Source organism: Drosophila mauritiana, chromosome X (genome assembly GCF_004382145.1).
Source record: "Drosophila mauritiana strain mau12 chromosome X, ASM438214v1, whole genome shotgun sequence".
NCBI lineage: Eukaryota > Metazoa > Arthropoda > Insecta > Diptera > Drosophilidae > Drosophila > Drosophila mauritiana.
In genome coordinates this window covers 1,415,681-1,437,357 of record NC_046672.1, presented here as the reverse complement: position 1 = coordinate 1,437,357, position 21,677 = coordinate 1,415,681, and the positions used below count along the sequence as shown (strand labels likewise).

Sequence of the window (21,677 nt, the reverse complement as noted above, 5' to 3'; positions counted from 1 at the left end):
TTGTTCGAATGGTGACTGGAAGTCCATCATGAAAGACAACAGCTGTTTCTGTTTACTTCTAAGCTCAACTAACGGTTTTATTCCATCAACTGGCTTCCTATTGGTCGAAAATTGATTGGGGAAACGTATGCGGCAGCCATCATGAAAAAACAACAGCTGTTTCAGCTTATTTCGATCTGCCAGCTGGCACTGGCTAAGGCTTCTGATCGCCTGGTGCCTAGGACAGGAAAATATGGCACTGGCCTATCCGCCGATGACCGATGGTGGTATTTTATTTTAAATTATGGACCAATAAAACGTTAAAGCCATTATTTAATATTTGTGTCAACATGTGGCAACAGGTCACTTCTGCTGATCGGTTGCTACTGTCCGTTGGATCCACCGCCAATGGTGGATTCGCTCATGTGAAACTGAATCAGGATTATCAAGTACGTGGTAGTGGCTCCCACGATCTGTAATGTGCGAACTGTTATCCGGATTCCATTCGAAATTTCCACTCACCGTGTAGAGAAGGGTGCAGTCCACGTTGAAGAAGCCAGCGGCGCTAAAGTGGAGCCGCTGGTGGAGTAGCTGCAGCGAGAACTGGGTTATCTGGAGCGGGACGTGGATTATCAATGGTTGTTCTAGCGCACAGGGATACCTACCAGAGCGTTATGGCTCTCATTCCTTAGATCCACGCTCACCTGGTGCAGGCACAGGGCCAGACGAGTCGCCTGGAAAGCAAATAAACCACCTTTAATAGATTCATGTGGGTGGGACAATTACTCCAGTTTACTCACGCACTGGGCCGTTCGGTCGCAAAGCAGCGAGAGGACAAGCACATTGCCCAAGTGGGGGGCAGACCATACGCCACTGGCCACTATCTGCAGGATGTCGAAGGGCGAGGCCGCCGACTGGCGGAAGTTGAGGAACATCCAGTAGCAGTTGGAGGTGATGGCCAGGAAGTCGTTGCCCACCTGCATCAACATGGACAGCCCGTAGCAGCGGTTTAGCAAGGCCACTAGGGCCCACACCCGTTGGTAGACGAGTCTGACAGCGATCAGTCTATCCATTGCCGCTTGTTCCAGATCCTCCTGCGCCTCCAGCACAGTATCCACTGCGGGTCCTTTCTGGTGCAGCTGAAGCTGCTGCAAGGCCACTAGGAGCACATCCAGGCGCTGGCGCACGAGCTGAGTGGCGTTGAAGATCTGAAAGTAACGCAATCCGCACACGAGCAGTGGCAGCAAGTAGCTGATCCAGTAGATCGGGAATCTGTCGCCGCGGGAGAGCAGCTTGGCGCCCAGGATAAGGAGTTGGCTAACCGCATAGCCCCACAGAATCCACACAGCTCGGCGCGACGTTTGGCGACGCATCTGGAGGCGCATAGCCTCCACATCCACCCTCAACGCCTTGGACAGCAGGTGATCGATCTCGCCTAGCTCCGCAAAGAAGCCTCGCTGCGCCTGCCGCTGCCACAGGGCCTCCAGCAAGGCAGCCAGATGAGCCACCCGCATGCCCACCAGCTGAATGAAGTCAACCGTGTGACCTATGCTCGAGATGGTGGACTCCGAGTCCTTTTTCTCTTCTACGCTGCTCTCCTGGAAGAGGCCGTAGGCGGTGAAGCTGGTGGCCGCCATTAGCACGGTCCAGCCGTACAGCTCCAGCCAGCGCGATCGCCGGAGCAGGATGCCCTCCGGGTCAGGCGGGGGGGCGAGGCGCCAGGGCCACAGGTTGCACACCTGGCAGACGCGGTGCAACGGCTCCAGAGCTCTCAGCGTGTCCATGCCGAATTCCATCCACTATCTGCCGCGCGACCAGGTTTAGCTATGTGGGGAGGAAGCGTCATCAATTAGATTACCTTATCACTAATCGAGTGCCTCTTCCCCCACCCGTACCTTGATTCAGCTTATCACGGGGATGGAACTTTTCTGTATCGGCTATCTAGTGCTCAATGGGACCCTAATGGTGGGGATTAGAAAATAGGATTCGGAAACTCGCAGTGGATAGGAACACCCATGTAAGAGGACAGGCACTTACGTATTTCCTATGAGAAACCAACCAACCAACCCTACCGACCTCAGACGACTGCGCGTTGACGCGGTCCTGCCGAAAGGACTCTCCAAGTGGCCATCCATCATGATCAATTAAGCCATTAGTTAGGTGTCAGCCCATCATCAATCAAGCAATCCAAGGTGGGTTCGCTCCTCAAACCGGCCGAGAACAAATTGGAGACGAAAACGAAGACCACTGGGTCACTGGGCACCACCAGGTGCTCTGGTAACTCACCTGCCATTGCGGTAGCCTGGGGACCCAAGACGGCGGGAAACGAAATACACACCCGGGCTTCACATAAATACGTTTATTATAATTTCAGATTTTGTTTTGGAAATAGTTCTTGAGATAAGCTTGACGTTTCATAAAATGTAATACATATATATTCCTTCGCGGTAACCTCTGCCCATTTTCAGATCTTTGTGCTGGCTCGCTCGTCCCTACGTACCGACTCCTACTCCTTCCCTGGTCGGGCCTAGCCATGTGACTACTTCATCCGCCAGTAAGCGATACCTCGGCTGGGCTCTTGTTTGTAACAATCTTACTTTCTGCATGCACTTGCTGTACTAATGATTATATAGAGCACACACGGGCCCACACACACCACACCACGAGCACACCACCTACGCGAGCAGTGTGTGTGTGCGGGGGTGTGTGCATTTAGTATGTATATTTGATTTAAATCGAAGCTGCTAAAAAGTAAAAGCAAATTCAACAAACAAACTCTCATAGGTCATACATATCGTACTTGATTCTTAGACTAATATAAGGTATGATGCAGATATCTGTTCTCTGGATATAAGGCAATGGATACGTGTGCGTGTGGCTTCATGTGTTGGGTACAATATATGTTAGTGTGCAGTGTGTGGTTTGTAGTGTGTAGTGTATCGTGTATGTATAGTCGATCTGATCTGATCTGACCTGATTTCAACGAAACTCATGTCGCAAACAAACGGGGGCAAAGGTAACAAGTTTTCATATTTTCGTATCTTAGGGGAAATTCGTTTCGTGAAAGGCAAAAAATGTCTTCTGGCTGGGAGAAGAGTTTTTTTTTTTTTTTTTTTGGTTTTTCTTGTTAAGCAACATCAATACGCTCAAGTACATATATATATATATGCGTATATATATATTCATATATAGTGTATATAGTTCATGTGTGAGTATTCTTTATCTTAACCTCCTTCGGTTTGTTTTTGGTTTTGGTTTTGCTCGCTAAGCGCACGAATTTGGAAAGTAATTAATGTTTAATAAACTTCGTGTTTCGTTTTTCTCGGTTATAAATTTAAAATCCTCGGAGCGGAGACTGCAATGCTACCCAATAATCGAAAGTCGAGTGCTGGTCGGACGGGAGCGCCAATGAGGATCGTGATCCGCCCTAGTCGTACGCCCGCACCGACCCGCACCGCCCCTCTTAGCCCTACGTGTGTATAATTTTGCTTAAATTTCGCTGGTTGCTATCAAACGGTGTAGACTGGACGGTTGCCAGTTGACTGTTGTCTGCTGCGGTCTGCCTGTTGCATGTTGCATGTGGCATGTTGCATACTGAAAGTTGATCGGCCGCAGCTCCTCCCAGATCTGTTGCTGTTGTATATAAAAAGCAACTAAAAAATATACGCGTAGCCTAAAAAGTCTGTCTCGAGTGGGGCATCCGACCACTCGAGTCTTTAATTTATAATTGTAACTGGCTCTTTTGGACTGTTTTGCTGTGGCCTCGAATTGCTTGTTCCGTTTGTTTCTTCGATACTGGTAACTGGTTACTGGTTACATTGATTAAAATTGCCTGTGTGCCTGGTTCGCGTCTTGCTGCATATTTATCTTCCTTGTTCTTGTTTGTTTGTTGCAAATTTGTTATTCTATGACTATGAAAAGTAAAAAAAATATAGAAAAATAACCTTCGTTCACTTTGTGTACTTCATATTTATCGTATCGTACGAGTATATAGTTATGACTCTGCTCATTCTCGTTTTAATCTCACAATAGCTGTTTCACTGTCCCCTCATCCATCCATTAAATCCCATTCCATTCTATTCGACCCCAACCCCAACCCGGATACCAACCCACCCAACCCAAGACTCCCGCCCCATCACAAGCCCAGTTCTAGTCCTATTCCTAAGCCCATTTAGATCACTCAGATCCTTACATAGTAACATCAGCATTGACTCTACCGTCCTCGTCATCGTCTTCATCCAATACTTTGATCACCTTCTTGCTTCCCTGATCCTCCGGCAATGGCGTTAGGATGCTTTAGGACCCTTCGTTTCCTAACTGCATCACCCCGCCACTCCAGTTCCCAATCCCCAAATCCCAGTGTCAGTTCGTTTCTCATCTTCCTTAAGTCTCCTATGTGGGAGTGGAGGTGTACGTATATCGGTCGCTATAGCAAGTTGGATTATAAGTCTTTCTGCGGCTGCCTGCTGAAACAACGAAACGAAATGCAAAGAAAAACATACGAAACTAAACGGTGAGAACGGACTACGAAAACGATTGGATCTGGAATTACTTATATATTGAGGTTATCGAATCCTGAATCCCGACTCTCGGATACTGTATTTGCTTCGGTAAGGGGTAAATCGAAAAAAGAATCTTTGTTGCAATCACTTGTTAGCCCTAACGTTTGATTCAGTTAAGTCCGAAGGGCGGGTAGTGAATCCGTCTCCGATCTTCGTTCTGTATTATGATCGCTTATTATCCTACGGCTAAAGAGCTCTGACTTTGCGGGTTATACACGTTCAATTAGCTAATGCTCGCTTTAAAATTCAAATACCTTTGGTATGGGGAGACCATACGAGAGGGTTCGTAAAAGTTTCGACTAATACATATATTAAACATGAATATTAAGTACTCTATATATGTATAGAGTGTGTCTTTTCTTAGTATTTTCTCGCCTTCTTTTCTCCTTTCGTTTCTCCTTTGTATATTTTAGCTATGCGGTTTTGAAAACTATTTTGATCTTTGGATTACTAGGCAAGGTAGCTTGACGTTATGCAATGAAAGCGACATAAATGGCTTCTCCTCGACTAAACCACTGAGGATCGGTTGCAATGCATCTTTTGGTAATTAATTTTTAAAACTTAATATCAATTAATTACGTAGCTTTTGGTCGGCCGAAACAAGTCGTCGAAAGCTCAATAGGCGGCATTGGTAAACAAAATGGAGTCATTCGCGTGACCCAAACTCCGCCATATCAGCCAACGTGCGGCTCATTTCCGTTTCCTGCGGCTCCTGCTCACGAAACTTGGCCAATTGAATTGTCTGAACTGTCATTCCCATTCGGATCTCCATCCCAATCCTTCTCCTCTTGCTGTGGTCGTCGTTGTGCTGGTCCTAGTCCTAGTCTTGGTTCTTGTCGTGTCAGAGCTCGAGTCCATGCACTTTGTAGTCCGTACATGGACTTAATTCTCTGGCAGTGCTCGGCTCGTCTGCGTCTATGGCTGGGTGCGTTGTGGGTTGGCTTAGTCATCGTCGAATGCAATAAACAAGCCCGTGGCCTAGAACTCCAGGCGGTAGGCCGAGCACGAGGTCTCGTGGTCCTGCAGGTTGATGGTGCAACGAGACGCGGAGGGCGAGAGGTCGATGCGGTGCTTGGCTAGCAGCTCCTCGTTTTCAGCCACCCAATAACCTAGCACATCAGTGTCGTACGTAGGTATAATGGTGACCTCTGCAAGTCGGAGATTTGGAAAATTAACTCATTGCAGGAGCGACATAACAAGCATCTACTCACCCAACTCCTTGTCCTCCCATGTCTGTTTGGCCTCGAGCAGCGCATCATACACTTGGCGACTGGGTTCCGTGCCGGAGAAGACGTAGTAGCGCGCTCGCACACGCTTAAAGAAGTCCACGTGGGCGTAGTAGGAGTTGCCGTTGTGCGGCACGTATGTGAGGTCCACGTAGACGGGCGCTGGCTTTTTGCCGGCCTTGTTGGGTGATTCGCTGCGCCTGCGCAGGTTCTTCTCGTTGTTCAGACGCGTCTTGGTGGCCACCAGGCGGCGTTCCTTCTTGGGAGTGGTGCGAATGTCAGCACCGCCCTCTACAGGCAGTGGTGCTGGTGATGGCAGGCCTAGGGGCTTGCCCCACTCCTCGAGGCGGTCCTTGGGCAGAGCTCCAGTGGAACTCGCTGTGGCTGTGGTGCTTGCTGTTGCTGCAGTTGTGGTAGGGACGTCTTGTTCCACTTCCTCTCCTTTCTCCTGCTGCTGTTGCTGGGAGGCGACACTGCCAACTGTGGCAAAACCACTCTCCGCCACACGGGCTCGCTGGACATCGCTGAGCGGGAAGCGCTGCCGTTCCGCAGTGCCGCTCACGATCTGTTCCATTTCCTCGGCCTTCGAAGGCGAGTACGAGTACTTGGCGGTGACGGAAGACATGACCTCGGCGCCGCGCGCCTGTACGTGCTCCTCAAGTGCTCGCTGGAAGTCCTTGTCTGCCTGGTCGAGGAACTTGTGTCCTGCCCAGGTCTGGCTACTGCTCTCCACACTCTCCGACGACTGGCTATCGCCGGTCGGTGCGCCCTGGATCGGGATTGGTTCGGTGCTGGATTTCATCACAACGTCGAAACTGTCGGGCAGGGCGCCGTAGAAGGAGGTGGCCATTGGGTCGGCTGTGCGAGGCAGAAGAATCGATCGTGCCGTTGAGTGCTCCTCGCTGCCATACTGAGGAGGAATGTCATCCTGGCTCTCGTCGCCGTAAGCATCCAGATCGGAGCGCTTGCTCACACCGGAGCTAGAGTGTTGCAGCTCGTAGCTGGTGGCACTGCGCGGCGATCCTAGTAGCAGGTCCTCGTCGTCCTCGCTGCCCGGGGTGCTGGCGCGGTACAGGCCGCGCAGCAGCGCCACCTCTTTGGGCAGCAGCTGGTCTCGTTCGCTCTCGCTGGTAGTGCGCGTTGTGGTCACCACTACCTTTTCGCTGTCGGGCTCCGAGCTGTCTGTGGTTGTCACCGTCTTTTGCTCGGTTACTATTTCCTTGCCATCCGCCGAAATTACCTTGGTCACCGTGGTGATTGTGGTGGTGATTATCTTGTCGGTGCTCCCGCTGAGGGCTGTGGTGCACTCGAGTCCACGCAGTTCGTGCAGCTCGGGAATGTCACCCTCACACTCAGCTCCGGCTGTAGCGGCTGCTCCTGCTAACATCTGCTCATGCTCGTGGTGCTACATGGGTTAAAGATCATAGGATATAATAAGACAATTAAAACCAGCACAAAACTGCTTTAACATACCTGCATTTCCAGAGACTTAAGCTCGTCCTTGCTAACGCGCGGGAAAGGCGATGTGGGTTTTGGCGAGGATTCTGGGGTGTCCGTATGCGACTCCCGACCTAGCGGAGTGGGAATTGACTGGCTCTCCGAAGTGAGCGCACCGGGACTGGATTTGCCGCTGATGTCCTTGGGCGACATCGGGCCCGATGAAGAGACGATGCTGGCGGCACTCGACTCGCACTTTCCACCGGCGGCTACGGCTCCAGCCCCAATCACAGATCCAGCTGATCCTGTCGAACTCATTGCTTTGACACCGGGACTTACTGGTGCCGTTGGCGGTGTCTTGCGATCGGCAGGCTCGGCCTGACTCTGGCTAGTCTGCTGATCCATTTGTGTGAGTGTAATGGACTCCACCCTTGAGGCACCGGTCTTGCTGGTGCTACTGGTGGTTGTGCTGCTGCTCTGTTCGCTGGATTGCAAAAGAGTTGTGGTCTTGCTGGTAGAGGTGACCTCCTGAGTCAGCTCCTCCACGTGCTCGTGCTCCTCCTCTACGAGCTTTGAAATTGGCTCCATATCCTCGGAAGGTTTGTAGATGCTGGTCATCATGATGGTAGCAATAGACTTGGAACGGCTCTCCTTAACACTGGACCGCTCGTCAACGTCGTCAGCGGGTTCCTCATCTTCAGGATCACTGTGGGTCAAGCGGCTCTCACTTGCCTGACTCAGCAGAGACTCCCTCCGTGATTCGTCCGTGCCCACGAATAGCGCTCGCTGGGAGGCGGTTGTGCTGGAGACGGTGCTGGCGGTGGCCTTCTTCAAGCAGTCGTCGGCCGACTTAGTGGCTTCAGTGCTGAAGGCTTCCTTGGCAGAAACAATCTTCTCGGTGGCCAGAAACTCGGCCACAGTTTCCTTTAAGCTATCGTCTTTGGTGGCGCTGCTGGTGCTAGTGGTAAACTGGCTGGTTACTTTGGTTTCCCTAGCATCCTTGGTTTCCTTAGTTGACTTCTGAGCAATGCTGGTTTGAATCTCGCTGACGATTGACTCTGATGAGCACTCCTCGGACTGCACAAGCAGCTCATCCAGCTGAGATGCCGAAGCGCTAGTGTCCTCCTTCAAACTAGTGTTGTTAGTGATTCCTCCTTTCTCGGCCAACAAGCTGGAGAGCGACTCGCGGCGGGAGCTGTCCTCCACCTTAAGGCTGCTACTTAACGATTCGCTGGTGGACTCTTCGCGAAGTTGAACAGTTGACTGACTAGAGAGGACTGTGGACTTAGTGACTGAAGTGGAGACAGACTCAAAGCTCGATTTCTCTTCCATCTGTTTCGTCTCCACTGTCTCTGTGGTAGGAAGCGAGTGAATTAGCGACTCAGTCGTCTCCTCATCGCCGTCCTTGGTGCTAAATTGGCTGGTGCTAGATGCTGGGCGCGATGTCTTCATGTCCTTTTCGCTGACCTGGCTGGCAACGGACTCTGGGCGAGAAGACATCTCAGCTTTATGGCTCTGTGATAGCACGGACTCGCGTCCATACTCATCCTTGCTGGGAACAGGGGATGACTGTTTCTTAGCCTGAATTTCCATTTCCTTATGTTCATGGCTGGCTGCTGACTGGGAAGGGGAGGGCGACTCCGGCCGACTGATAGCCAATATTCCCTGCCTCAACTGTGCTTTTTCTGATTGCTCGACTTTATCCTTCTCCTCGATGGAAATGGGGCCAGACTTCTGATCGGGCGATGACTTCTCAGACTCGATTTCTACTTTGACGCATATTTCCAGGGATTTCTCGTCCCGGGTACTTTTGTCGGACTCCTCCTCTGTGTCGGCAGTTGACTTCAGTTTCTCCTCCAGTTGGCGTTCATCAAAGTCGGGTATGATGTCTGTAATGTCCTTGTCGGACTTCAGTACCTTGGCCACATCGGCAACGATTTTCGCTACTTCTTCCTCGCGCGGTGACAGCGGCCGCATCGGCTGTGGTGGAATAATTACTGCCTTGTCCCCATCGCTCGGAGGCGAGAAGCGATGCTCCTCGTCCTCCTCCTTGATGTCGTGCAGCACGGGCTCATCGCGCTCGCAGATCGTGACCGTGAATTCCGGTGACCCCACGGTGGTAATATGCGTTTCGCGCAGCTCCGAGAATGTGCCCAGATCCAGGCTGCTCTTCTCCTGGCTAGTTTCCGTTGAGCTCTCAGCAGTAGTGGTGACGTGCTCGGAAACGTGTTCGGTTGCCTTCTCAATTACTTTTTCTGTCACGTCCTGTACTTTCTTTTCAACGGTTTCCACTGCAGTGCTAAATAAGTTGGTTACGTTGCTGACGTTGGTGTCTAGCACTGAATTGATCTCTGTCAACTGCTCACTGCTCTTCTTGGTCAGTTGCTCCAAGGAATCGGTCACAGTGGTTTCTGCTTGCTTTACTGAGGTCTGGACTATCTCTTCAACTTGTTTCACCGTGCTCTCCAGTACTTCCATCTTACTTTCAACCTTCGAGGTAAGGGTTTCAAATAACGTTGTCTCCGATTGCTTGGTTACAGTCTCGGATTTGGTTTCAGTCAGGTCAAGTAGGTCCGTTTCTGCTGTTACCCTCGTGACTCCGACTCCAGAGGTGGTATGCTGTTCAACTACTTCGATTGCCTCCAGAACGGGAGAAGCCTCGTCCACGGGTGTGGAGGCTGTATGCGCAGTATCGGACTGCGAAAACTCCGCTGGCTTCGAAAGTGCAGCTGGCCGCGGGGAGGATTCCGCTTTTACTTCTAAAAAGTCTCCTTCTGCCACATCAATGGGACTCGAAAGAGTTGGAAGCTTGCCCTTAGCTTCACCTGCAAGGTTAAGGGTCAGACTGAGGTCAGCAATGGATCGTGGACCTTCTTCAATGGGTGATGAGGCGGTTTCGGCAACCGATGCAGAGCGAGATGCTTCCTTCGAGGCAGCTGGCGACTTGTCAGCCACTGATTCAGGACGCGAAAGAAGCGGTGATTTCTCGTCCTTGGCACTTACTGCCACAGACTCTGGGAGGGATGCATCCTGTGACTTGTCATTCGCTGCCCCTCCTGCCTTCTCAGCTTCGTCCTTAACGCTTTCTGCAACGGATGCTGGTCTGGAAGCTTCCTTAGAGGCCAAAGGAGATTTTTCGGAAACCGACTCTCGCCTAGATTCTTCCTTAGACTTCTCTGCTTCATTCTTAACACTTTCTGCAACGGAAGCTGGCCTAGAAGCTTCCTTGGAGGGCAAAGGAGATTTTTCGGCCACCGATTCTCTCCTAGATTCTTCCTTAGACTTCTCATCTTCGTCCTTAACACTTTCTGCTACGGAAGCTGGTCTGGAAGCTTCCTTGGAGGGCAAAGGAGATTTTTCGGCCACCGATTCTCTCCTAGATTCTTCCTTAGATTTCTCACCCTCGTCCTTAGCACTTTCTGCAACGGAAGCTGGTCTGGAAGCTTCCTTGGAGGGCAAAGGAGATTTTTCGGCCACCGATTCTCTCCTAGATTCCTCCTTAGATTTCTCACCCTCGTCCTTAGCACTTTCTGCAACGGAAGTAGGCCTGGAAGCTTCCTTAGAAGCTAACAGTGATTCTTCCTTAGACTTCTCAGCTTCGTCCTTAACACTTTCTGCAACGGAAGCTGGTCTGGAAGCTTCCATGGAGGGCAAAGAACATTTTTCGGCCACCGACTCTCGCCTAGATTCTTCCTTGGACTTTTCAGCTTCATCCTTTACACTTTCTGCAACGGATGCTGGTCTGGAAGCTTCCTTAGAGGCCAAAGGTGATTCTTCCTTAGACTTCTCTGCTTCATTCTTAACACTTTCTGCAACGGAAGCTGGTCTAGAAGCTTCCTTGGAGGGCAAAGGAGATTTTTCGGCCACCGATTCTCTCCTAGATTCTTCCTTAGACTTCTCATCTTCGTCCTTAACACTTTCTGCAACGGAAGCTGGTCTGGAAGCTTCCTTGGAGGGCAAAGGAGATTTTTCGGCCACCGATTCTCTCCTAGATTCTTCCTTAGATTTCTCACCCTCGTCCTTAGCACTTTCTGCAACGGAAGTAGGCCTGGAAGCTTCCTTAGAAGCCAACAGTGATTCTTCCTTAGACTTCTCAGCTTCGTCCTTAAAACTTTCTGCAACGGAAGCTGGTCTGGAAGTTTCCTTTGAGGCCAAAGGAGATTTTTCGGCTTCCGACTCTCGCCTTGATTCTTCCTTAGATTTCTCAGCTTCATCTTTAACACTTTCTGCAACGGAAGCTGGTCTGGATGCTTCCTTAGAGGCCAAAGGTGATTTTTCATCTTTAATACTTCCAGCCTTGCTTTGGGACAACGACTCTGGTCTAGATTGTTCCCTTGATTCATCAGCCGAATCCTTGACACTTTCTGCAACGGATGCTGCTCTGGACGCTTCTTTGGATGCTTCTTTGGATGCGACTGGGGATTTTCCATCCTTGACGCTTTCTATAACAGATGAGGGACGAGAGGTCTCCATCGACGGTGCAACCGCATCTTTTAAGCTTTCTGCCTTAGATTCTGGCCGGGAAGCTTCTTGTGATACAAGAAGGGACTTCTCATCTTTTATACTGTCAACCACCGAATCGCGGCGACTTGTGGTCTTATCGCCTTCATCCTTGAGGCTTCCCAAAACGGACTCCGGTCGAGAATGTTCCTTTGATGGTGGAGCTGATGTTGCGTCCTTTGCACTTTCCGGCTTTACGCTTTCTGCCACAGATTCACGACGGCTTTCAGCCTTTTCATCTTTAATGCTTCCTGCGATGGATTCAGGTCGAGAGACCTCTTTTGACGGCAAAGGGGACTTTTCGCCCTTTGTGATATCTGTCTTGATGCTTTCTGCGATGGAATCTCGCCGGGAGACTAGTGGAGACTCTTCATCCTTTGTACTGTCATGCTTTATGCTTTCTGCGACGGATTCTGGTCGGGATGGCTCTTTGGATTTGTCAGCTTTATCCTTATCACTATCGGCAACGGATCCCGGCCTGGAGGCGTCCTTGGAGCCGAGGGGAGATTTTTTATCATTGGAGCTGTCTAGTTTAACGCTTTCGGTAACGGATTCACGACGACTATCGGGTTTCTCCTTTTTATCCTCTACAACCGACTCCGGCCTTGAAATTTCTTTTGATTCCCGCCTGCTCTCCTGTTTTTGCTCATCGTCTTTTAGAAGTTCATCGACAGAGGCTGGGTGGGATGCTTCTTGAGATTTCCCATCTTTTTTGCTATCTGCCGTGACGCTTTCCACTACAGACTCCCGACGGGATTGCTGCTCAGACTTCTCAGCTTCAGCTGTATCGCTTTCTACCACTGAGCCTGGACGAGACGTATTCTTTGAGTCCAGGGTGGATTTCGATTCCCTGGGGACTGGCTCTGCACTGTCGATGACCGATTCTGGACAGCTTTCAGACTTTTCAGCGTCATCTTTTGAGCTGTCCACAAGGGATCCTCTTCGAGAGGCTTCTTTCGATGCTAGGGTTGACTTTTCATCTTTATGACTGTCCTGACTAGCGCTTTTGGAATCAGATTTGCCGGCTTCGTCAACAACACTTTCCACTTTAGCAACTGACTCTCGACGGCTCTCTGCCTTATCATGCTCATCCCTAACACTTTCTACTACTGAGGCTGGTCGGGAGACATCTTTAGTGGAATCCCCCGTAATACTTGCTGAAACAGATGGCGGACGCGATGATTCCCTAGATTTTTCAACATCATCCTTTGGTCCTTCCAACACCGATTCCGGAGAAGGTGATATATCGCCTTTCGTGCTATCCGCCTTAGTGCTTTCAACTACAGATGGTGGACGTGATGCATCCTTGGATTTTTCCACCGATTCAGCTGCATCCTTGGCACTTTCTGCAGGAGATTCTGGACGCTCTTCTGGCGGAGATCCAAGTACTGATTTCGGAGCCTCGTCTATCGGACTTGATGCTGTCTTCTCAATGTCGACTTTAGAGAGTTCAGCTGGTTGGACTGGAGCTGCAGTTGGGGAGCTTGTGGGGGTTGAAGTCTGGGGGAAGTCACCATGAGCCACATCTACAGGGCTCGACAACGTTGGGAGACTACCCTTCAGTTCAATAGTCAAGGGCAGCATTGCTTTCACGGACTGCTCAAATTCCGCGAAGTCTTTGGGTGCTTCCTCAATGGGCGATGATGCTGTCTCTCCCACTGATGCTGGGCGAGAAATTTCCGTGGAGGCAACTGGAGATCTAAGATCTTCCACAGAACTTTTTAGCTGCGCAGCGTCATCTTTGCTTTCTGTAACCGACGCTGGTCGTGAGGACTCCTTCGAAACTTGTGGTGATTTGTCTTGACTGGCAATCTCTTCACTCGCATATTCTGCGGGTGAATCTGCTCGGGATATATGCTCTGGCGCAGATGGAGTTCTTGGAGCCTCGTCTACAGGAGACGAGACCGTTATAGCTGCACCAATCTTTGCGAGTTCTGCAGGTTTCGTAAGTGTGGGCGTGACGGTGGAAACCGAAGCGACCACATGCGAAAAGTCTCCCTCGGCCACGTCAACAGGACTAGAATCCGTTTGCAGTTTACCTGAGCCAGCTTGTAGGCTAAGAGCTAGGTTGGACTTTTCTACGACTTCAATCTTTGAGAACTCTATTGGTGCTTTCTCAATTGGAGATGATACAGTTTCAGCAACAGAACCTGGACGGGATTTATCTTTGGGAGAGATGGAACTCTTTGCATCATCCTCAACAGCTTCGGCAGCTTCATGGTCACTGGCCACAGATACTGGTCGAGAAACAAACTTTTCTGATGGAACAGCAGACTTATCCGCTAGTGATTCGAGTCGGGAGTGCTCTGTGGACTTGTCGTCCTTAATGTATTGAGGTTTATCAAGATCGTCATTAACACTTTCAGCTACAGATCGTGGCCTAGAGGCATCTTCCGAAGCCAATGGAGACTCCTTGTCCCTAGGACTGGAGGCCTTTATGCTTTCAGCAATCGATTCTCTTCGACTTTCTCCTTGTGATGGCTTTTTGGGTTGGTCGGCGTCTTCCCTAATAGTCTCCGTCATAGACAATGGTGCAACACTATCTGTTTTAGATTCGCGACGACTTTCTTGCTTTTCAGCTTCGTCCTTAACGCTGTCAACCACAGATTCTGGCCTTGACGCTTCCTTTGACGCAAAAGGAGATGTGTCGTCTCGAGCACCTTCCGCTGTGACACTTCCTGCTACAGATTCTCGACGGGATGGTTCCTTGGATTTGACAGGATCGTCTTTAACACTCTCCGCCACAGACTCTGGTCGTGAAAATTCCTTCAAAGGTGATTTCTCTTCCTTAGCTTCTTTGTGTGTAACAATCTCTGCAACAGATTCGCGCCGACTTTCTGGCTTAACAACATCGTCCTTAACGCTTTCCGCAACAGAATCGGGCCTTGACACTTCCTTTGATGCTAGAGGAGATTGTTCACCCTTGATACTCTCCGCCTTACCGCTTTCGGCTATCGACTCCCTCCTAGATTCGTGCTTCGACTTCTCAGCTTCATCTATATAACTTTCTGCAACTGAAGCTGGTCTGGAAGCTGCCTTGGAGGTCAAAGGGGACTTTTCGGCTATCGACTCTCGCCTAGATTCTTCCTTGGACTTCTCAGCTTCATCCTTTACACTTTCTGCAACGGATGCTGGTCTGGAAGCTTCCTTAGAGGCCAAAGGTGATTCTTCCTTAGACTTTTCAGCTTCGCCCTTAAGACTTTCTGCAACGGAAGCTGGTCTGGAAGCTTCCTTGGAGGGCAAAGGAGATTTTTCGGCTATCGACTCTCGCCTAGAATCTTCCTTGTACTTGTCAGCTTGATCCTTTATACTTTCTGCAACGGATACTGGTCTGGAAGCTTCCTTAGATTCCAAAGGTGACTTTTCGGCCGCCGACTCTCGCCTGGATTCTTCCTTGGACTTTTCAGCTCCATCCTTTATACTTTCTGCAACGGATACTGGTCTGGAAGCTTCCTTAGATTCCAAAGGTGAGTTTTCGGCCACCGACTCTCGCCTTGATTCTTCCTTGGACTTTTCAGCTTCATCCTTTACACTGTCTCCAACAGATGCTGGTCTGGAAGCTTCCTTGGAGGGCAAAGGAGATTTTTCGGCTATCGACTCTCGCCTAGATTCTTCCTTGGACTTTTCAGCTCCATCCTTTACACTTTCTGCAACGGATGCTGGTCTGGATGCTTCCTTAGAGGCCAAAGGTGATTTTTCGGCCACCGACTCTCGCCTTGATTCTTCCTTGGACTTTTCAGCTTCATCCTTTACACTGTCTCCAACGGATGCTGGTCTGGAAGCTTCCTTGGAGGGCAAAGGAGATTTTTCGGCTATCGACTCTCGCCTAGATTCTTCCTTGGACTTTTCAGCTCCATCCTTTACACTTTCTGCAACGGATGCTGGTCTGGATACTTCCTTAGAGGCCAAAGGTGACATTTCGGCCACCGACTCTCGCCTTGATTCTTCCTTGGACTTTTCAGCTCCATCCTTTACACTTTCTGCAACGGATGCTGGTCTGGATGCTTCCTTAGAGGCCAAAGGTGACTTTTCGGCCACCGACTCTCGCCTTGATTCTTCCTTGGACTTTTCAGCTCCATCCTTTACACTTTCTGCAACGGATGCTGGTCTGGATGCTTCCTTAGAGGCCAAAGGTGACTTTTCGGCCACCGACTCTCGCCTTGATTCTTCCTTGGACTTTTCAGCTCCATCCTTTACACTTTCTGCAACGGATGCTGGTCTGGATGCTTCCTTAGAGGCCAAAGGTGACTTTTCGGCCACCGACTCTCGCCTTGATTCTTCCTTGGACTTTTCAGCTCCATCCTTTACACTTTCTGCAACGGATGCTGGTCTGGATACTTCCTTAGAGGCCAAAGGTGACATTTCGGCCACCGACTCTCGCCTTGATTCTTCCTTGGACTTTTCAGCTCCATCCTTTACACTTTCTGCAACGGATGCTGGTCTGGATGCTTCCTTAGAGGCCAAAGGTGACTTTCCGGCCACCGACTCTCGCCTTGATTCTTCCTTGGTCTTTTCAGCTCCATCCTTTACACTTTCTGCAACGGATGCTGGTCTGGAAGCTTCACTAGATTCCAGAGGTGACTTTTCGGCCACCGACTCTCGCCTTGATTCTTCCTTGGACTTTTCAGCTCCATCCTTTACACTTTCTGCAACGGAAGTGGGCCTGGTAGCTTCCTTAGAGGCCAAAGGTGATGGTTCCTTAGACTTCTCTGCTTCATCTAATACACTTTCTGCAACGGATGCTGGTCTGGAAGCTTCCTTGGAGGCCAAAGGTGATTTTTCAGCTATCGACTCTCGCCTTGATTCTTCCTTGAACTTCTCAGCTTCATCCTTCACACTTTCTGCAACGGATGCTGGTCTCGAAGCTTCCTTGGAGGCCAAAGGTGATTTTTCATCTTTTATACTTCCCTCTTCATATATTTGGGTCGTCGATTCGAGTCTAGACAGTTCCTTTAGATCATCAGCCCCATCCTTGGCACTTTCTGCAACGGACGCGGGACGAGAAGTCTCCCGTGGTGATTGGGCAGCTCCATCTTTTACGCTCTCACGTCGAGATGGTTCTTTTGACATACCCTCATCTTTCAAACTACCCACAGCGGATTCTGGCCTAGAAGCCTCCTTTAATGGCTGTGAAGATTTGTCGCTTTCTGCCACAGACGCTCGTCGGGAAGGACTCTTTAATACTTCAGATTCATCTTTAAGGCTTTCTACTTTTGATTCTGGTCTGGATGGTTCCTTGGAGTCCTTTGTATTGCTTGGAATAACGATTTCAGTAGAAGACTCACGCCGGCTCTCAGGCTTTACGCTTTCTACTACGGATCCTGGCCTGGAGATGGCCTCAGAAGGGCTATCTGGCTTTCTACTTTCAACTGATACGAAAACACCTTTTTCTTTATCAGCCGCATCTTTCTCGCTTTCAACAACATCGGAAGCAGGAATAACGCTTTCCACAACAGATTCAGGTTTGTCAGTGTCATCCTTTTCACTTTCCGCTACTGATTCCGGTCTAGAGACATCCCTGGAGGCAGTTACGGATTCTGGTTGCGACCGCTCTGCAGATGTTCCTACTGCATCCATCACATTTTCCACAGACGATTCTGGTCGCGATATATCCTTGGACGCAAGTGGGGACTTTTCGTCCTTTGTACTATCTGCTTTGACGCTTTCCGCCACCGACTCACGGCGACTCTCTTCTGTGGATTTAATTGGTTCATCTTTGACGCTATCCAATACAGAACCTGGCCGGGAAGCCTCTTTTGAGGCAAGGGGGGAATCACGACGACTCTCGGGCTTCGCAGATTCGTCTTTGATACCATCAATTACCGATTCGGGTCGTGAGACTTCCCTAGATTCAATAGCGGGCTTGGCACTTTCAGCATTTGACTCCCGTCGCGATGGTTCCTTCGACTTTTCAGTCTCACCTTTAACACTTTCTACCACTGATCCTGGCCGCGAAGCTTCTTTAGAGGGAGGAGCAGATTTTTCATCTTTCGTACTCTCCGCCTTTAAGCTTTCTGCGATGGATTCGCGGCGGGACGGCTCCTTTGACTTTTCTGCCTCGACGTTTATGCTTTCTGCCACAGATTCTGGTCTAGAGGCTTCTTTCGATGCCAAGGCAGACTTTTCATCTTTTTCACTTTCTGGCTTGATGCTTTCCGCAAGAGATTCGCGACGCCTTTCCTGCTCGTTTGCTTTATCAAGAGAACTTTCATCCTTATGAGTTTTGACAATGGATTCTCGTCGACTCTCTGCTTTTCCTGCTTCATCTTTGACGCTTTCCGCTACAGATTCCGGTCGAGAAACTTCTCCTGAAGCGAGTGGAGACTTCTTATCCTTTGCCTCAGATTCAGGTCGGGAGGGTACTGGGGATTTCTTGGATTCCGGCTGCGCAGTGTCTTCCTTGACGCTTCCTGTCGCAGATTCAGGTCGGGAGGTCTCCTTTGAGGCAAGTGGTGACTTTTCCGTCTTGATAGCCTCCTCCGGAGCTGGCACAGGTTTTTGGACTTCTTGCTTGGCTTGCACGTCTACTTCAATGGCCTCCTCAATGGTGGGGGGACTGTCAATGGAGCCGGTGTCTCCGCGGTCTCTAGCTGATTTGGGTGGCACAGTGGTCGGTTCCGCCAGTTGGGCTGGAAGCTCATCATCGGATGTAATGTCGCTGGTCTCCTTTTCCTCGGGAGTGCTAGCCGACTTTTTGGCTTCCTTTTCGGTAATGATTCCAGACTCTACTTTTTGTCCATGCTCTTCTTTATCCTTTACCTGCCCCATTAGATCTGCCTGCTTTTCTTGGGTAGTGACTGTAGTGGCTTCCACAATCTTCTCGGTTTCGAGGGTCAGCTTCTCCTCCTGCTTTTTCTCCACTGTAGTTTCAACAACCACGACTTTCTCGGCCACTTCTTGTACTGACTCTTTGAGTAGTACGTGAGAGATGTCCGCCTTATTCGGTTCATCCTCCAATTCGATCTCTCCTACCTTATTCTCCTTTTCGTCGTCCGTCTCCTTTTCTTCCTTCGCGGACTCCTCTTTATGGGAGATACTTTTGGCGCCGGTGTCCTGACTGTCCTTCTCGTATAGCCCAAGATCGGCTTCCTCATGGACGGGTAAATCTGCAACTTCGTCAGGCGTTTTGATGACATCGCGCAGGAGGTTCTGCTGGGCCTCAAATGTCATCTTCATGGGCAGCACTCGTTCGCCTGAGTCGGGCAGCTCGCCTAAAACCTCAGCGTTGGCGTCTTTGGGGGCATCTTTGGTGGCGGAGGCAAGGATGGTATCGATTGCCAATGGAGCTGCTTCGGGAAGAGTCTGTACGGTGGCCACCACGATGGCCTCCGCTTCCTTGGTTTCTTCCTTCACATATTTCTCCTCGATCACGAGGTCCTCTTTTATCTGATCCAGCGGAATTCGTTCATCCTCGGGTAGTGTAGGAGCAGTGGTGGCCCCCGACTCAATGGTAGCCGAGAACTTTTCTTCGGGTAGGCTTTCTTGAAGATTGACTGGTAGAACATCTACTGGGGCTCCGATTTGATCGTCCTTCGTATCCGAAGTCTTTTTGCTTAGCTTCTCCTCGGGGGTTGGCGATGAGAGCTCCTCCTCGGCGGGCTTCGCCAATTGGTCCTCGGTGCGTGACTTGGCAATATCCTTGGCAGTGGCAATGATATCCTGCACCTCAGCTTTTATCATGCTCTGCTCCGGATCAACGTCCAGTTCCGATTCATCCTGCCTCGCAGAGGCACCCTCTAGTCGCGCTTTACGCTCAGCGGCTTCTACTTTGGCAATGGCCGCCTCGATCTCCTCTTCGGCGCTCTTCTTGCGCTTCTTCTCTGATTCCTGTGAGTCGCGCTGGTGCTTCTGGATCTCCTCTTCCTTGGTCATGCTGCTTTCCTGTTCAACGATCGAGTCTTCGGTATACTGCTCCACTTCCTCCTTTTCGATGATCAGGTACTCCTCCTCTTCATCAGGCTCATTTTCACCATCGCCGGTTCCTTCGGCAGGCATTTCTCGGAGCTCGGCCTTGATCTGTTGGTGCTGCTGTCGTTTCATTTCATCACGACTAAACACCGCTTCTATTTCCCGTACCACCTCCTGCTCCTCCTTAAGGTCGTCCAACTCACGCTGCTTCTCTGCGTCCAGTTCCTGAGAAGCGGTTAGATCTTGAAGTTTCTTGGCAGCCGTGGCTTCATCTGCGGAGGGGGTGGACACCAGACTAGAGTCGGTGGTGCCTCCCTTGTCCAAACGTGCCTTTTTTAAGTCTGCCGCCTTTGGCTTCGCCTGCTTCACCGGACTTCCGGGTGCTGGTGCCCGCTTCGAGGGCGAAACGCCACGAGGTCTCCTTGAGATTGGTTTCCTCTGGGTCGCTTGGGTGGCCCCAGTAACCGCTGTCTTTGCTTCCGTCTGCTGTTGGACTCGCCTTTCACTGGCAGTGCTTGTAACTCGCCTAGAGACGGTGCTGGTGGCCTGCACTCGAGCCGCCTGCTGCTTGGACTCGAGCACCTTCCGGTTGTTGGCCTCCTTGGCACTCTTAGCAGGAGTGCTACTGGGACTGGACTTGGTTGCTGGGCGGCTCAAAACTTTAGGCTTGGCATCTCGGGCAACGGGTGCCCTGGCAGCCGGCGTAGCTGTGGGCGAGCTTTTTTTCTCATCCCGTTTGGCTAGTTTCCGGTCCATGGACTTGGGGGGCTTGGTGTCGATGCGGGAGCGTACCACCGGCTTAACCTCAGCCCGCGGCTTATCCGCCTTGCCCTTGGCTGACGCTTTGCTCAGTTTGCCGGTGGGCGTAGCATCGGCAGAAGCTGCATCTACTCCATCCTTACCAGATGATGCGACTACTGCAGGTACTGTCGCCTGCTGGGGCTTCATGATTAACACTTCCACTTTCTTCTCCTCACCAACATCTTTGTCCTGCTCCGCTTCGGGTTCATGTTCGGGTTCGGGTTCAGTCTCCGCCTCAGGCTCCGGCTCTGTGGGACCAGCCTCGTCCCCAGTGTCAGCAGGTTCGGGGTCTGCCTCGTGTTCCGGTTCAGCATCCGTGTCCATGGAATCGGCTTTGGCCCGGGCAATAATAGCTGCAGAAGCAGCTGCAGCAGCAGCAGCCGCAGCCGCAGCTTCCTTTGCTTTGTTATCCTGCTGCTGCGGATGCTGGACGGCAAGAGCGGCACTTGCCACCGGACTGAACTTTGTAGTCTTGTAACTGGCGCTGGGCGGGGCTGGAGTCGCTTCGATGGCCGATTTTAAGCTCTTGCGAGTTGAGGTCACGGTCTGGATGGCTGGGGCAATTGACTTTGCTGTGCATGTGGAGTGCTTCATGAATTCCAGATGCTTTAGCTTTTCTAGGCCCTCCTGGATTTTAAAGTCGGGTGTGCTACCCGGGAAGAGAATGCGAGTGATAGTGTCGTCCGGGTTGGCTGGCTGCCAAACAAGCAGGGCACAAATAGATACCAAGTTTTGCAGTGGGAAGTTAAAGTCGCGCGAATCCCGGGCGGCAAAGAGCCGCTGGTCGCCGGCATGCCACTTCTGGAGAAACTCCTTCACTTCCTTTGAGTCACGCGCTGGACTTATCACATACATATCCAGAGTGCCGTGGCCGACCTTGTGATAGAGGTTGACCGGCTCCTGGTTGCGGTAGCAGCCCTGTGGCTTTAGATCCAGTGCCTTCAGGTCACTAACGATACCGTGCCCACGCTCGAATAAATCGATCAGAAGTGGATCGCGGTCCTTATCGCCGTCGGGGCTGGGCAGCCCCTTGCGGTCAGGTACATTGCCGAAAAAGTGCCCGATCTGGGGGTAGACGTGAGCGTCCCGCTTGCGCGACACGACCGCTCCCAGACCCTGCACGTTGCTGTTGTTCAAGCGGGTCATCAGAACCGCGTCCAGTCGGTCTAGGTGCCGGGCGAAGTCCCAGAAGCACGCCTTCCGGTTGAAGCCACCGTCAACTGCGTCGAAAAAGGACAGGAGGGGATTAGATTGCATTTACTCA

The 21,677-nt window shown here is 50.9% G+C and overlaps 2 protein-coding genes across 3 annotated transcripts in view; both read right to left on the bottom strand.

Annotated features, from left to right (window-relative positions):
- Nucleotides 1-42: 42 nt before the first annotated feature.
- Nucleotides 43-2,226, bottom strand: LOC117146426 (putative gustatory receptor 2a). Its single transcript, XM_033312629.1, has 4 exons — nucleotides 780-2,226; nucleotides 645-713; nucleotides 502-591; nucleotides 43-452 (listed from the first exon to the last, which is right to left on the bottom strand). The coding sequence occupies exons 1-4, from the start codon at nucleotides 1,773-1,775 to the stop codon at nucleotides 363-365; spliced, it is 1,245 nt and encodes a 414-aa protein (XP_033168520.1). The 5' UTR covers nucleotides 1,776-2,226; the 3' UTR covers nucleotides 43-362.
- Nucleotides 2,227-2,323: 97 nt separating this feature from the next.
- The window catches only part of LOC117146419 (microtubule-associated protein futsch), a 55,329-nt gene continuing 35,975 nt past the window's right edge, over nucleotides 2,324-21,677 (bottom strand). Inside the window, exons 8-11 of one of the 2 annotated variants that reach the window (XM_033312621.1) lie at nucleotides 12,966-21,633; nucleotides 7,241-12,932; nucleotides 5,753-7,172; nucleotides 2,324-5,689 (exon numbers count right to left, since the gene is read on the bottom strand). In XM_033312621.1, coding sequence (XP_033168512.1) covers nucleotides 5,520-5,689; nucleotides 5,753-7,172; nucleotides 7,241-12,932; nucleotides 12,966-21,633 — 15,950 coding nt within the window. In that variant the 3' untranslated portion in view covers nucleotides 2,324-5,519. Of the gene's footprint in view, nucleotides 5,690-5,752; nucleotides 7,173-7,240; nucleotides 12,937-12,965; nucleotides 21,634-21,677 lie in introns of both variants that reach the window. The other variant, XM_033312622.1, reaches the window with a different exon arrangement.